The sequence below is a fragment of the Micromys minutus genome (assembly GCF_963924665.1).
Source record: "Micromys minutus genome assembly, chromosome: 27".
Lineage (NCBI taxonomy): Eukaryota > Metazoa > Chordata > Mammalia > Rodentia > Muridae > Micromys > Micromys minutus.
The window spans coordinates 30,003,175-30,020,027 of NC_137962.1; the positions used below are offsets into that span (position 1 = coordinate 30,003,175).

At 53.9% G+C, this 16,853-nt stretch overlaps 1 protein-coding gene across 5 annotated transcripts in view; it reads right to left on the reverse strand.

Moving 5' to 3' along the window:
* Positions 1-318: 318 nt before the first annotated feature.
* The window catches only part of SHANK3 (SH3 and multiple ankyrin repeat domains 3), a 59,237-nt gene continuing 42,702 nt past the window's right edge, over positions 319-16,853 (reverse strand). For 2 of the 5 annotated variants that reach the window (XM_080939885.1, XM_080939886.1), the window contains 3 exons: positions 16,312-16,396; positions 10,462-12,721; positions 319-2,809 (listed from right to left, as the gene is read on the reverse strand). In XM_080939885.1, coding sequence (XP_080796011.1) covers positions 2,221-2,809; positions 10,462-12,721; positions 16,312-16,396 — 2,934 coding nt within the window. In that variant the 3' untranslated portion in view covers positions 319-2,220. Of the gene's footprint in view, positions 3,801-10,461; positions 12,722-16,311; positions 16,397-16,853 lie in introns of all 5 variants that reach the window. The other 3 variants (XM_080939889.1, XM_080939888.1, XM_080939887.1) reach the window with 3 other exon arrangements.

The window sequence follows — 16,853 nt, forward strand, 5'->3', positions numbered from 1 at the left end:
CAAAACACCAGCTATCTCTCAAGGGCACCCTAACACATTTGTCATACACTTAACGCAGACATAGTTAGACATAAAAATGTTTTTTTAAAAAAAAGCGAGGTGCTAAAAAGTCTTCAGAAAGCCTGAGCCAGGGTCTAGCAAACTGGAGGTCAATCTAGCAAGAAGGTCTAGAAAGGCTTGCTCCAAAGACGCTGCTGAGTCCACAGCACACTGAGCCAAGGCTGTGGACCTGTGGGACCTGTCTGAGGAACAGGCCCTATTCCCTAACCCTAAGCAAACAAACCGAAACATGATTTCATTTCTTATAAATTTATTACATAATATTATAATAATTATTATTAATAATAATAATATAAGAAACATAGATCTCTGTGGGGTGTATCACAACGTCAGGGTCAGGAGGCCTCAGGACTGGAGCAGGGGGTTGAAAGCCCCCGAGATGGAACTCCATACAAAAGGGGAGGGGGGTGAGGCGGGACTGACCCTGTAAAGTTAAAAACCCAAATTGAACAGAACCAAAAACCCACAGGTAAATGTGAGACTGTGTATGTGGCAGTCTGTTACAGTGACTGCTGCTGTGTGTGTGACCTGCTCTGTTGGTAAGAGGGTTAGTGGGTGTGACTCTGTGTCCAGGGAATGGGGCCGGTTGGCCAGGGTGGGGCGGGCGGGCACAGACCGGCGTGCCAAGCCCCTGGGCCATGAAAACACCTGTTTTCTGTCTTTATATATATATATATATATTATTTTTTTATTAAAAAAAGCTAGAAATAGAAACAGAAACTGTGAATGACGTGGATGGAGCTCATTCCAGACTCCAAACCCTATGTTTAAAAATGCCCCAGGGCCCCCCACCCCACAGGTCATTGCTGAGTGTGAGGAGTCACAGTAAGGGGGCCAGGGCACCTCAGGAGTCTTTGCCTCTCTCCAAGGGCTGTTGTGGCCTGATTTTAGTGGTCCCCACAATTCCCTTAGAAGCTCAAAGGGGTACTGCCTGCAGGGGAGCCCTTGAGGCCTCCCAAAGCTAAAAGGATTCACCAAGAACCCCTGCTTAAGCTGGGGGGGGGATAAGGGGGAACAGGCTGAGAAAACAGCAGGACCCAAGAGGAGGACAGCCTTTCTTTGGAGAAGACGGGGCCCTTTCACCGGCACACATCCATGCATGCACTCTGTGCAAGCTTCCACAACCTCCCACCCATCCAGAACAGCCCCTGGGGACCACTCCACAAATCAAGCACAAACAGGGCACCCATGCGATCAGCCACACCCAGTTTTCACAAGCACACAGGCGTGCGCACACATTATGTGGCGCGCACACACACACAGGGCAGGAATTGGGGAGTCTTTGGGGTGTGAGGCAGGGAGGCTTCTCTGCTGTAGTTGCCCAAGAAGTGGGAAAGGTTAGACCCCTCCTTTGGGAGAGACCCTGTGAAGATGATGGCTGGGGTTGGGTTACCGGGGGCCCAGCCCCAGGGCAATAATCTCCCAGGCCACCTGGCCCTGCTAGTGCCCGGCAGGCAGTGCCTGCCACCCGTCCCCCTGAGCAGCACCTAAAGGGTGGGTGGGGCGTACTATAGCTCAGCGAAGGAAGGGGGCTGAGCCGGGGTCCCCAGGGTGGGCTGCCAGAACCCTGGCTAACCCCAGGCCAGCTGGAGTGTCCCCTGCCCTGTATGGGGTGGCAGTGAGGGGCCGGGAATGGAAGACTGGGCAGCTGTGGCGGGACCAGCGAGAGGACTAGAGGGGAAGAGGGCGGGAACTGTTACGGACAGAGATATTTGTTCCTTTTCTCTTTCCAAATATAGAGTGGATTAAAATATGTAAAACAAGGGGCTCCTTGGCCCCTATCGAGAACCCCAATGTCTCCCCCCTCCCCCCCCCGAGTCACCAAGGCGTGTCCTGACCTCGCATGCTGGACTAGGTTCCCCCTCTGGAAGAATGGCCACCAGGAGCTGTGGAGGAGGTGGTCAGGCCAGAGCACCCTGCCCCACCCTTCCACCCAGCCCCCCTGGTCCGCGCCCTTACTGTGTGCTGGGTGGGGTTCAGCGGCAGGGGAGGGCACTAAGCAATGTACAGGGCAAGTCTCCAAGCAACAGCAAACAGGACGATTCATGCAACATTCCTGGCCCGGGCGCCGTGGTAGGGGGCGAGCCGAGCCTGCGGCCTGGAGTAGGGGTGGGGGCCCTGCCGGCAGGGCGCAGCAGGAACAGGAGAGGGAGTGGGGCGTCAGCTGCCATCCAGCTGCCTGAGCGCACGCTCGATGTTCATGCGGTGGCCAACGCGTGTGACGCCCAGCTCCACGAAGTCTTCCTTGGTAAGCGCAGGCAGGTGTGCGCCTTCGATCTCATGGTCCTCGAAGCGGTCTCGGTGCTCGCCTAAATGGATGCTCTCCAGCCAGTCGCCCACATCAAACTTGCTCCAGAGCTGCAGGGGCTTCTGTTGAAATGGCCGACGCGGGCCGGCACTGGGACCAGAGCCGGGAGAAGGCGAGGGCAGCGGAGATGGTGAGGGGGAGCGGCTGCGCGCACTCACACTTCGCACCACGAAGCGCACTTCCTTGGGTTCGTGCGGGATGGAGAGGCTGGACGACTTGAGGATGGTGGGAGGCGTGAGGCCGAAGGGCCGCCCCGCGCCTCCCACACCCGCCCCCAGCCCCTCCACCCGCTCCAGCGATGCGGGTTTCACTGGGCTCGGGGCTCGTCTCGCCACGGGGTACCGGCCGCTGGGCCGCACCGAGTAGGAGGCCCCTCCGCCCGGGCCCCCGGGGCTGCGCTGCGCTGAGATGGTGCTCAGCTCACCGAGGCTGCTGAAGAGCCTGCGGAGGGAGAGTGGGTGAGGGCCAGGTGAGGGGTGGAAAGTAAAGTCGGAGTGGACAGAGGGCAGCAGAGCCAGGACTAGGGCTGGAGGAATATCCTGTGGTTATTCTTTTTAAAAAAAAAAACAAAAACAAAAACATCCTGGGACCGGACCAGTGCCTTGCTCTGGGGAATTCTTAAACTGACTGGAACCTAAAGACTGACACGCCCCCCATACACACACATTGCTCTCCATGGAGGCCCCAAGGGCAGTTCACCAAAGGAAAGATTCTCATGGACAAAAGCTGCTTGCCCCTCCTTGCCAGCCTCTAACACAGCCTCTGGGCGTGGGTTCCAGGCACAAATACTCTGGACTATAAGAGCTGAACAATATCTCCACCTCTCCCCACATACAGCTCTGATCTCAAGCTTGAAGAGACCCAGAGCAACCAAGGCCAGGTCCAGGGATGGCCGAGTCATGGTAGAGGCTGGCGGTGGCACAAGATATGACAGGTCCATGAACACCGAAGACAAACACCAGGCAGGCTCACACCCGGGAGGTATGAGGCAACCGCACACCTTAGCAGGAAGACAGTCTCCCTGCACGGGAGGACACACCACAGCAGCAATGATGACTACACGTGCTGTGGACACGCAGCGGTACTGACAGGCACAGCAGCACACAGGCAGACACACAAGGCAGATGGTACCTCACTTCCCAGCCTCACCTGCCAGGCTCCTGGACTTCCAGCCCTGCCCCAGCCTACCTGACTGGAGGGAGGCCAGCCCGAGGCGGCTGCTCTAAAGGAAGCCAACTCCCATAGCCCCCTCACCCCCATCTCTAACCCTTTCTATGTCTACTGAGGATAGCCTCAGTAGCTCTCAGTAGCACCAAAGCCCCACACAGCCATGCAGAGCAGCTAGGGGGCAGCCAGGCACAGCATGTGGACTGCAAGAGGCATGGGATGGGCATGCTCACTTACACAGCCGGCACTCGGGACCACCGCGCAGCTAGACAGAGCAGCCACATGCAGATGGGCAGGAGAGAGCAATGAGAGAGAGTGTTAGCAGGCCAGGCCCACAATGCCTTCAGACACAACCACACAATGGGCAGCCAGGTTCAGGGACCCCTGTGGGACACTCTATGGAGTTCGGAACTCAGAAGGTAAGGCCCATCTGCTGCAGAGGTACTAGGACAGCTTGGACAGAAGGCATCATCTGCTTTGCCTGCCCTGGAGTAGCTCATGGCTCCCTCCACTGTCCGGTGCAGACCATAGCGGCTGCTGCAAATGGATGGTCACTCTAACGTTTGACCGGCTTCTCTCCAGTGGCCATCTCATTCCCACAAGGCCCTCTCTCTGAGGATGACCTAAGTTCCTGCCCCCCTGGCCCAGAATCAGAGGCACCAATCCCACACCAGCAGGAGTCTCCTCAACACGCCCTCTCCTTGTTACACAGCTCGGCTCTGCAATACCCCTCTAAAAGGCTTGCATTCTGGAAGTATGGTAGTGGATCATTGAGAGGTAACTGGACCATGAGAGCTCTGTCCTAACCAATGAATTGATATACTGATTGGGGCCAGGTGTGGCGGTGGCACACACTTCTAATCCCAGCACTCAGGAGGCAGGGGCAGGCAGATCACTGTGAGTTTGATGCCAGCCTGGTCTACAAAACAAGCTCCAGGTCAGCCAAGGCTACATGTCGAGACTTTGTCCCTCCTCCCCCCCCAAAAAAAATTAATAATGATCACAACAACAACAAGAACACATCAATGATTTCGTGATTTGATGGTCTTATTCCTGCCCCTCTTTCCCTTCTTACTTCCTGTCTGCCAGGAAATGATTCAAGGAACCTTCCTTTATTATGACTCTGTCAACAGCAATGGGGGCCAAACCACCCCAGAGACTGAAATCTCTGACACCATGAACCAAAGTACATCTTTCCTCCTCACACTGTTCCTGTGAGGTGAAATCTGTTGCAGAGCAGAGCAAGCTAACAAACATGTTCCCTGAAGCAGCTTTGGACTTTTACCCCGCACCGTGCAAGATCAGTCCTTCCCCTGATGTCCTCATTACCATCACTTCCAACAGCCTTTCTCCTCATCGTCCCTACTGCTTCCTCCCAACTGCTCAGACCCCGGGCAGAGCTTCTTGAACAAGCCAAACAATGCCACCAACACAAAGACTCCAGAAACATCTGAGGTCTCTACAAGGGAACAGGCAGGCAAAACCTCCAGAAGAAACTTTCACTCCTAGGGCTTCGTGGAGTCATCTTGGCTTTGGGGCAAAATGGAGTGGAACAGCAGAGGTGGGGGGTAAGGTCCTCAGAGAGGTAGTGCCAGAAACATAGCTGGGAGGTCAGACTGTGGCCACCGACAGAGTCCAACAAGGCCAGGCATGTCACCTTCACTGATCTCCCCCCAGAACGCATGCTGACCCTAGCATGAGCATTTGCAGCAAAGAACAAACATCTAGACAAGACCTACCCCAAAGGTCAGGTGTCAGCAGCAAACTGATGAACTGGAGGGTGGGAAACAGCTGTAAGGCAGTGTAGTGGGGCAGTTCTGGGTCCAAGAGATCTAAACTAGGACAAGTAGCTATACCTGTCTGAATGGCACCAAAGCCTGCCTTCCTGGCAGGGGTGACTTGGAGGCCTAGGCTGAAGGCAACCTAGCCTCAGAGGTGCCCAGGAGACTGGGAGGAGAGAGAGAGCCTCAACAACTCCACCAGTGTTGCTGATGTTGGGAGGCCCAGGGGAAAAGCCCAAGGGTGAGCATGGACAGGAAGGAGTGGCCAAGGTACCAGTGTCTGTTCCCTGCCCCCAGGGCAGAAACACCAGCAGTGTGCAAATCTGATTTTAACCTGTTTTACTCATGTTAAACATGTTTAGCATGTTAACATATCTCTGCATACCCATCTCTGTCTATTGCCACCGTTAGCTGACTGGTCAATCGCGTCCTTCTCAGGCTGTGTCCACTACAAGGTCACCTCACAGCATCCACTATCCTCCAAAGTGCTTCTGGCTGGCACATCCTCTAAGACATTCAATCTTGCCCCGGAAACTCAAAGCTGCTGAGACCTGGCCTGTGCTCCTGGCAGTCACCTAGGCTGTACGCAGGGGTCCCCTGGGATGACCCGTTTCTTCAGAGACCTTGCCTCAGCACCCTCCCTCCTGTATAGCCTCTCCACCCCACCCTCTTTTGTGGCCTGCGCCTTCTCAGCCCGTGTCATCTGCCCGTTGTCAGCCATGACTAACAAGCCCAGGAATGACCTGTGCGAGAGCCCAATGGTGCATTCTGAGCTCCAGGTTGCCACTGGGATCTCCTAATGCCTTTTAACATACCGGATGCCCAACCCTGCCTCAGTAAGCAGCACTCACAAGAGGACTGGGGCTCCCATACCTTTTCAGCTTTGGGGGATTGTCACCAATTCCTCCCATTAACCCAGGTCTTCCTCATCTTCTCCTCCCCACCCCCTTTTTTTCTGCTAGGGACAGAGCCCAGGCCTCATGAATACCAGACAAGCCCTCTAACCACTGAGCTACATCCTGGCCCTTCACTTCCTTCTCAGAAGCTTTCTTTGACTCCCAGAGCCTGGCACAAACTCAGGAATATAATTCACACTGACAAAGGAGAAAAAAAAAAAAAAAAAAGAAAGATGTCATCCTACAAAACCCCTTCTGGGACTGCCTCACCTCCGTCAGCCCACTGGTACCAACAGTCAGGATAAGGCTCCTTCACACTCAGGCCTCGCTTCTACACCAAGGACTGCCACCTTTGCACTCATGTGGGTCAGATCTAGACCCGTGGCCTTCGGCAACTCAGAGGCCTCATTCCAGGACAATTCTTAGTAGGAACACAGACCAAGCAAAGCTGCGAAGCTTCTGCCTATGTCCCTTCTGCTGCCTTGGCCTCGTTCCTCATTTCCCCGCCTGTTCAACACCAACATGTCCAGTGTCCCCATGTCTCATCTTCTTTATCTCTGTTCCCTAGCAGAGTTTGGGACTTCAGTGAATGCATCTGCATATGACTTCATGCAAGTGCTCTGCAGGGACACGATGCATCCTGTCCCCAGTATCCAAGTGGACTCAAAAACCTTCATGTATGACTACCCCAGAATATAGGCTTTGTCCATCCCCTTATCATGCAGACAGGACCTATAGCAAAAACAGTCAGGACAGGGCTTCGTGGAGCAATCTGATTGGAAAGCAGATCTGTGAAATCTCACAGTGACCTCAATAGGTCTAAAGAACAGCACACTTTGACCATCCACAAAGCATGTGATTAAAATAATAATAATAATAAAATTTAAAGATTTTGTAAAGTTACTGCAGAAAATATTTAAGAACAATATATAATATATAAACATGTATATGTATATATGATGATCAGACAGGTATAAAGTTGAGTCAGCTGGCATGCCAGCATACACCTGTGAAAACAGCACTTGGGAGGCAAAAGCAGAAGGGTTTATTTGAAGCTGAAGGCCAAGCTGAGCTACACAGTGAGTTCAATACTAGCCTACACTCTGTGGAAAACCCCTTTATCTTGGGTTGGTGAGATGGCTCAGTCGGTGAAAGCATTAGGCAGTCAAGCCTGACAGCCTGACTTCAATCTCTTGGTGCCCACAAAATACAAAGAGAGTACTGACTCCCACAAGTTATTCTCTGACCTCCACACATACACCATAAAGTGTGTATAATGTGCATGCACATACACACATAGAATAAATGTAAGAAAAGAAAGGCCTCATAGCTCAGTAAAACAAAGCAGATGGTAACGCAGCGGCTGGCCACTTGCTTAGTATGCTCAAGGTCTGGAGTTCAAACCCCAGCACCCCCCCCCCCACAGAGACCCTGAAAGCCAGAGCAAAACAACACTGTTGTGGGTTTCAAACCACGTGTAAGACTCAAGTCCAAAAGTGAGACCCAAAGACAAGACGCAGGTCCACAAGCAGGTGTGGAGCCCGAGGCTGGGCTTTAAATAATGAATAAACAAGATGCAGCCCAAGGAGACAGAGGATCTGTTCAGCAGGGGCGACCTGCAAGCTGAAGTGAAGTGGGGGGGGAGGAATCACAGACCTCAGCAATAGCACCAAAAATGTGCCTTCCATCTTCAAACCCAACAAGGGGCCCTGGGCCCAGTGTAAAAAAGTGGATGTACAAGTTACTGAGCTTTTCCCCCTGAAACATGGGCAAGTTTAACTTGTCCACAAAAAACCGTTCAGGCTGCTGAGCACCTGTGACTAGAATGTATCACTGCCTGGCCTGAGGCATCTGCAGAGGAGGTGAACAAAGAGGGCCATTTCCTTGGTGAACTCCATCCAAGGGAAGAGAAAGAAGAGCCCCGGTAGGTAAGACTCAGGAAAGGTGTGGTTCAAGGGTGTGACCTCTGCCAGGACACAGTCACACCTAGACATCAGAACTTCACACACTTTGGACAGTTCTCTAAGGGGAAAGCTCATTCGTGATCTTTATCCCAAAGTGAGACCCGAATCCTGGATTCCAGTCCCCACTGGCTCAAAGGCAGAGCTGAGGCACAGTCCCAAAAGACATCAAAGTCAGGATGTCCACAAAGACCAGACAGAAGACCAGGTCTGAAATAAGCTACATGTACACACACACACAAAAACCACAAGTGCCCCATGCCTGCAGTCAGAAATGAAAGCACTGTGGTAGGTGGCAGGACACACTCCAGAGGCCTGTTGTTTCATCCAGGTGCGAGGATGTGACAGCTCACACCAAGGAGACAGGTAGGAGGATCAAAGCCAGCTCGGACTGCATAGCAAGACCCTGTCTCCAAAACCAAAAAGGGGGACTGGGGGTGGGAGTGAGTGGGAACAGAATGAAATACAGAGGCAAATGGAAGAACAGGATGTAAGGCACTTGGGTGAAGCTGAAATCCCCGATGAAAGCTCCGTATAGCGTGTCACCTATATACCCAAGAAACGCAGTAACCGTGCTATACAGCAAGCGTCTACCTCTGCAACATGAAATCACTAAGCACATATGGGAGTGTTACCCAAAGGTGTTACTAGAGGCCCGATAGATCTGTGCTCCCAGGAAATCTGCCTTAGGACGCAGCACTTGAATTAAGCCCTCTCCGTTCATTTGGCTTAGTACCTGTTTATTAAGGCACGGCAATACGCTATATACTTTAAGTGTACGGCACTGTTGCTTGCATCGAGCAAAGAGGCAGAAAGAAACAGAGGGGCTGGTGATGGGGAAAAGACAAAGGAGGAAGAAAATGGGACAATTAAGGTTGAATTAGGACACCTCTATCTCTGAAAACACAGTTCTGTGGACCACAAACCTGGGACCCCAGCCACGTGTCCTGACTGGTCCATGGCTCTGCCCCTCTAAGGGTGCCTTCATCACTGCGGTTCTGAGAAGGGCTTTCAGACTTAAGAGATGGAAGAGGCCAGAAAGCAAGAAAGTTGGAGAACAGATCGCTAAAAGGGCATGAATGTCCCTGAACCCTCTCAGAGAGCAAAGTGGGCTTCTCAAGCTCCCTTGAATCTGTCTATTGGACCCTAAACTGGAAGACGGTAAACGGGCAGGCCCTCTGAAGAAGACATAAGGTCTTCACTTCAGCCGTGCACCTGCGCACTACTCTGTGAACTCTGTCCTCCTAACAGTGAAGAGCATCTAGAAAAGCAAGGAAGGAGGTAGGAGTCAGGAGTGGTATCCCACCCAAACCCAGGAGAACCCTGGGACAGAGGCAGGAGTGGCTTGAGACACACAGACAAGAGGCCGGCCACAAACTGTCACCAGAACAAGAACATGCCGTCCACATGGAAGCCCTGGGGAAGGTTGCCAAGAAAGGACCTGAGGCATCAACCAGGTACTCTGGCAGCTTCTGCCTACAAAGTCTAACAACCTTAGTACCACCCAGACCTCCTCTGTCACCTCCCCCCTCTCCATCACCATGGGAAGGGGGGAGGGGGAGGGGGCAAACAAGACAAGAAAGAAAAAGTAGGTGAGAGAGATGGTGTGATTTCCAAGTCTTGTCGATGGAGCTTTATAAATCAAATCCAGGATTCTGTGTTGACGGGTCCTAAGAGGTGCCATAACACAGAACGTTTCTAGGGCAGAACATAAGGAATGTGTATCAAGTCCCTAAGGAAAAGGAACCAATGTACTCTGGCCTGAAAAAGAATAGAGGGAGGGGGCTGCTCCAGGAGAGGCAACACCAGCCGTATGAGGCAGCCATAGGAGCAGAAACAGAACCAAAATGGGAACCACAGGGCAGAAACCACAGGGTCAAACAGCTGCTAAGAGGGAAGGTGGCTCCAGAGTACAATGTGAGAAGATCCTCAGCTAAGATAAAACAAAGGCAGCTTGAGTTAGAAGCTGGAATACAAAGTTGCAAGCCTGCAATGGGGCCTCCAGCAGGTCCTGGGAGGTCTCATGACATACCTGGGTCTCACAGGTACCCAGTCCCACTGCCTGCACCAAAGGCATCCACAGAGCAGCTGTACTAAGGGGCCTTCTACCTCAGACTGCAAAGCAAAACCAGACAAAGATAAAAAAAAAAAAAGGTGGACGGGAAGAACCCATGCCTCAGACAGATGAGAGATGGGACAGAATGAGGAACAACAGTGGGAAGCCTGTAGATGAACAAAAGGAATGGAAAGACAGGGGGACGGGCCCCTCCCCACATCACCCTGCTCACCGAGCTGCTGCAATGGGCGACTTCTTAGCAGGGTCCAGCAAGCTGCCCAGGCCACCAACTGGTTCCTCCCCCAAGGAGCGTGTGTCTTTATTCAGCTGCTGCAGACGGGAGCTGAGCTCACTGATCACAGTTGGTTTGTCATCTTCAGGCCCAGGGAGCCCCCGACTCTCCACGGGGTCCCCCCACAGCTTGGACCTTCTCTGGAAGAGGTAGCGAGGGCGGGCAGGCCCAGCAGCAGAAGCCAACCCAGTAGACATAGCATGGTGCTGCTGGGCCATGAGCTCACTGTCCGAGGATTGCTTCAGCAGCGGGTCCCTGAAGGTCACCGGCCCCTTCCCCAGCGGGGACTTGAGCTTGGGCTTGGGAGGCACTGGTGGCTTCTCGAGTAGAAAAGTGTGTCCATCGGCAAAGGACGTGTGGGTGTCAGTGAGTTCCCCACTCTCCGAGCTCAGGGTGGACATGCTGGACACTGTGGAAATGGTGCTTGTGGTCTCCAGATGGGGGTCACTGGAGCTTCGAGTGTCAGCCTCCTCTACTCCAGAGTCAGCTGCAGACTCAGGGGCAGGGGGCAGCTCGCTGCTGGGCTTCCCTGAGGCCGGGCTGGGTACCGTGGTGGGCAAGGGGCCCGGTCCTGGGGGCGGGGTGGCCAGCAGGATCCCATTGGCAAACTCTTCAGGGGGTGGCACTAGCCCAATACGGGCCAGCTCCTCTCTGGTCTCCTCATCGCTGGAGGACAGCTGAGCAGGTGGCAGGTTCACAGCAAATACCAGCTCTGGCTCCTCCTCTGAGCTGCCTTGGCCTGGCCCGGGATCTGCTGGGATGCTGCCAGGGGGCTGGGCTCGTGGGCTTGGCATGGGCTCTGCCACAGCTGCTGCTTGCATGGGGGCTGGGGCCAGCTCCGGAGTACCCGGGCGCTCCTCTTCAGCCCCCAGCCTGTTGGGCTCCTGTCCATTGCTGGTGGCATGAACAACAATGAGGCCAGCTGGCCGTTGCAAGGACGTGTCCAAGACGCTGAGGATCATGGATTTCTTGTCCTCTGGTGACTTCCGCTCTTCCCGAGTGGGCTTCTCTGCCTCTCTGCGAGCAGGCACTGGAATCCAGGCTGGACTCCGAGGGGAGAAGGCTGGGGAGGCCAAGGGTCCTCTCTCAGAGTCTCGGGTTTGCACATCCACAAACAGGGGTCCAGGGCGGTCAGCATCAGGGCTGTGCACAGGTGTAGGGGACCGGGAAGGTGCTTGCGAGGCCAGAGCCCGCTCTCGGGCAGCCAGAGCAAGAGCTAAGGGTGAGCTAGGATCCAAGGGTTTGCCAGTGAGAGGGTGGATGAAGGTGGAACCCGAGGGCCCAAGGCTGGGACCACCGACCAATGGCTTCAGAGCAGAGACAGGGGAGGGGAGCAGCAAATCGCGGCCAGTGGTGGCGCCTGTCCCCAGGAGGCGCTCATCAATGGAGCGGGAGGGCTGTAGGGATGGCAGATCCGCGCTGGGGGGGTTGCCCTCGATGGCACCCACAGACAGGAACACAGTGGAACGGCGTCGCTCCTCCAGGCGCCGCTCCTTGACTGGGCCAGGGCTAGGGCCGCCAAAAGCGAGCCCCAGGCCTTCTCCAGAACTGTAGTCAAGGCTGCCCGGCCGGGGCCCGCGGTGCGTTGGGGAGGGTTCTCGTGCAAAGCTTCCACCTACTGGTCCCGGGCTACCCACGGCCAGTGCCGCGCGCTCCTGAGCATCCTCTACCTGAAGCTGCTTCACCAGCGGACTCTTGCGGCGCTGTGGTTTCGACGGAGCAAAGAGGCTGGCACTGAAGGCGCCCAGGTTGGCATAGGGACTATCAGGGCCTGACGGCCGAGGCCGGCGCTTGGGACGCTCAGGCGGTGTGGCTGCAGGGGGAGGCCGGGGAACGTCGCCCATTTCTGGAGCAGAGTCCTGCAATATGATCATGGAGCGTGCACGCTTCTGACGCTCAGGGTAGGGCAGCGGGCCCAGAGGCGAGCCAGAATCATACAGGCCAGCGGCCCCTGCACCCAGGCGAGCCTCCAGGCCTGGCTTGAAGCTAGAGCGCACAGTGTCGTAGGCCCGGCCCGGTGGTGGTGGCGGCGGTGAGAAGGTGGGGGGTGGCCCGGAGTCGAAGTAGTAGGGCGCGGGTGGGGGTGGCGGGGCGGTCTGCGGCGGGGGCGGGATGCCTCGACCTTCACGAACTGTGTCCTGCATTGATGTGCTCCGAGGGAAGCGCCCTTCCAGTAGGGATGCCAGCTTCTCATCCTCCCCTGGGGACGGAGGGGCCAGGTAAGTCTGGCAAGGATGGCTGGCCATTGAAAGACTTCTCTGGACCCAGCGCCACTGGCTAGTCTGATCCTCCACCCCAGAGTGGCCACAGCCCCACCAAGGAAGATGGGATCAGGGTCCACGAAAGGCGAAGGGAGACAGCAAGAGCTCTTTGCAGTACACCCACACTCCATGCCAAGTCCTGTTCCAGGTAGGGAGAGCTCTGATGGAGGGTTTGGGAGGGACCCCAAGAGGATCTGGGACAGGACCCAAACTCTGACTGCCTGAACTCAAGCCAAGATCTCCCCAACCTGTGTGAGCATGGAGCAAGCCATGAGAAGACACCAGAAAGGTACAGGCAGCCCCTTAAACTTGGTGGAGAGGACCTAGGGGGTCGCTTAAGGGTTTCCCATCAAGGAGAAGCAAAGCAACTCAGAAACATTCACAGTGTCGAACAAGCAGGAAACCCTGACATAGCCAGTGATGGGAAGAAAAGAGGAGGACCCCCCCTCCACACACCAAAAGTAAAACATCAGTGACGGAACGCAGGAGAATGGATGTGTACATCTGAACTGACACTGATAGGCAGGTAGGAGGCTGGGAAAGAAGCCTCATTGGCTCCTTGGAGAGACCCTCACGGATGGGCCTGTGGAAACTAGGAAGCTGGTACCCCAGCCAGAGCCTAAAAGCAGGAAGATGAAAGGAAAAAAAATAGATGGATAACTAAACTGAAATTGAAAGTCAAGCACCTGAGGCATGTTCCAGTTTTACCCCTGCTGTCTTATGCTGCCCCAGGCCAGGGTATAAGCCCCACTCGGGTCTGTCTCTTATAAAACTATGCTTCCCTGGAAACGAACCCCAACCTCTTGTCTAGAGATGTCACTAGATCCTTACAGAACCTCCCATGTCATGGCAAGACAGAAGAAGCAGAGTCCTAAACAGTGAGGCTTGACAATCCGGACCTAGGAAGTGAAAGATGGACAGTGACGTGATTTGTCTCTGGCTCTGCTGACTCAGGACTAGTAAGGCTAGGTGTGCTGTAAACTTGGGATTGAATTCCAGTTTCGTACAGGTTGCCTTTAGGAGTCTTGTTGTTTCAGCACAAGACCTTACTTGCCCCTGATATGGGGCTATCTACAGTTTACAACTCAAGGCTGCAGGTAGCAACTCCACAAAAGATGACTGAGGTCACCAGTATTTTAATGCCTGCCTTTCTTCCCTTGGGCCCCCTCCTGATATCATTCCTACACAGCACAGGAACATGTACTTGAACATTCACAAGACTGTGCTAGGTGAAGCTATGTAGGAAGAACTCGCATAGACCTCAAGGTTACAGAAGGCAGGAATGGTGCGTGACTCTGAAAGAGGGGGTGGAATTTAATACCAATAGCATGGTAGGTTATGCCTGAGGATTTAAAAAAAAAAAAATCACCTGCCTCGCACAGAATAGGGGTCTGTGCTGTCACCAGACTAAAGAAATGTCCTCTCTATCTGTCAGTCTGCAACAGAATGGTTTCCTACAACCATGTTTAAGGAGAAGCCTAAGCTGTCCTTACTAGCTACATCCATGTTCGCAGACTATAGTCCTGGGATTCCAACATGTAGTACATGTCCAAGGACATACAGCCAGAACCTGAGGTGGGAGTCCAGGGAGTCTGACAACTCGGCCAGGGCTCTTGCTGGCACATGGCAGTGTGCCAGCCATGGAGAACTAAAGTTAAGCGCCTGCTAGCCCACTGACCATCTGTATTCAGGTGGGAGGAACTGGTAGGCTTGCCAAGGAGCTTGAGGCTTATACAACAAGTCCATAGGTCTGGATCTACAGTAGTCATCTCTGGGAAAGACCATCCAGGAAGACTGGGGGAAGACAGGCAATGATGAATATGGAAAGACTCCTGCCACAGAAAGGTAGCAGCAGATAGCCCAGATGAAGCAGGACAGGGCTGATGCTCTGGGGACCAGAGACAACGGGAGCCCACACAGGACTGGGATGGAGGGATACCACGTTCTAAATATACTGCAGAAAGCTTCCTTTGCCAGAGAAATGGGCTAGAGAACAGATCTGTGGCAAGAGGACACGGGGAAGACAAAGCTGTGGGCCAGGCACAAGAAAAGCCTGCTGTAAGACTTGTACGGCAAGAAAGAAGAGAAGCCATAGAGAATACCCAGAATGCTTGGAAGAACATAAAGTAGTATCTCTTCGTTCTCCATCCATCCATTTACAGAAGTATCCCCATTAGCTCATGAAGGACTCTTCCATATATACACCTGGGTTTTTACACGCTAGTCTGTCACACAGCTGCCGCAGAATCCTCCAGGAAGTGTCTGCTCGCCCCGTTATCCTAAGCACAAATGTCAATGCCCCTGTGAATCTGGACCTCCCCAATCAGTCCTCATTTATATGTGTACCTTGACACCCACATTATAACTGCTGAACTGACCTAACTGTGGACATGTCACCTTCCAACTGAGACCCCAGATCCAGCCTAGGGCCAGCTTGTAATAAGCAGGAGTCCCAGGATGGGTAGCAGACTCCCTGGGCTAGCTGTTTGGCTTAAGCATGTATCCATTCTTAAGGAGATACAGGCAGGGAGCTATGTAACTTTGGGGCAAGCCATTTTTAACTCTCATTAGGAAAATCAGTGACTCCCACCCCCTTATGGTTACTGTAGGTATTAAATAAGCCAGTGTGCATATAAGAAGCTCATGACTGGCCTGTAATTGGGCTGAGCAGGAGTTTACGCTGACGGGGAGTGTGGTCAGTGTGTAAGAACAAGTGGACAGATGTGTGGGTCAACATCAACCTGTCAAGGGGACCACATGTAGACAGCAGGGGCTTGTTAAGAGATCCTGGCCAGGGTCTGACAAAGCCCCACAGTATGACGGACAGAAGAAAGGGAGCCCAAGGACGCAGCCTTGAGTTGGCCTATTTGGATATGCTGAACAAATGCAGCCAGGAAAGGAGGGGCGAGCAAGAAACTCACTCCCACAGTACCAGAAATGTCATAGAGGAGGGATCAGAGAAACAAATGCCCACTGAGGTCAGTGGAAGGAAAGCTGATGGTGCCTGCCAGGGGGAAGCCCTCAGGCTACTGATGGCCCTAGTGAAAGCAGCTTCAATCTGGCCATGGAGAGACCCAGCTGCTTCAAAATCCAGGACCATATGGAGACAAGAGAGCAATTACAGGTGACCTTCTGGGTCTGACCATGAAAGGACCAGGAGTGGATGCTACCTGGAGAGATGGAATAGGTTCAAGGAGAAGAGCAATTTTAGGTTGAGAAACTGGAGCTGAGCTCTGGCTGGCAGGACAAGAGATGGCTGTGCTGGTGGCAGCTGTCGTCTGCGCAAGGCAGAAACGACAGACAGGAAGAGAAGGACTACAGGATGGCCGGGGATGAGGAGCGGTCAATGGGCAAAGAATTTCAAAGGTGTCTTCCCACAGCACATCTCCGGGTGGACAAACTAACTCAGATCCGGAAACAAAGTGGCATCCTTGAACTTTGCAGAGAGAGATGGGGTCCTCCAACCCTGAGTCCACCCACCCCAGCCCAGCCATCCCTAACCCCAAGCAGTCCCTCAGCCCAGCCGTACCTACAGATTTGGTCCGTGGAATCCCCTTCCGCAGAGAGCCCGGCAGCTTCTCTGGGCCTGGGAGGCCCTGTCGCTCAAACAATGACTGTGGGGTCAGGGAGGGACATGGAAGTTCCAGGGCACTGGAGCACCCAGTCCTCCATCCAGCCCCACCCGTCCTAAGCTAGACCAAACACCCCATACACCAGATACCACAAAGGCACTGGTGTCCATGTTCAATTGGGGCCTACAGTCTATGGGTAGTGAAATAAACACACAACAGGAAGTTCAGACCCTGGGCATAGTCTGAACAGAGAGGTAGAAAGAATCCAGGGGTGCCAGTGAGATACAGATGCCCCCCGAAGAGGGACATGCTGTACCATAGGCCCAACAAAGTTGCGGACCCTCCTAATCCCATAGTGACACAGAATCTGACTAAGATCAGAAGCACTAAAAGCTACAACCACAGAAGCGAGCTGAACTATGGCCACCCTACGGGCTGAAATGGTCCCAAATGTCTCCCAGAGAGGCCATGGAGAGCTCCACCTCCTCTGGAGTAGGGA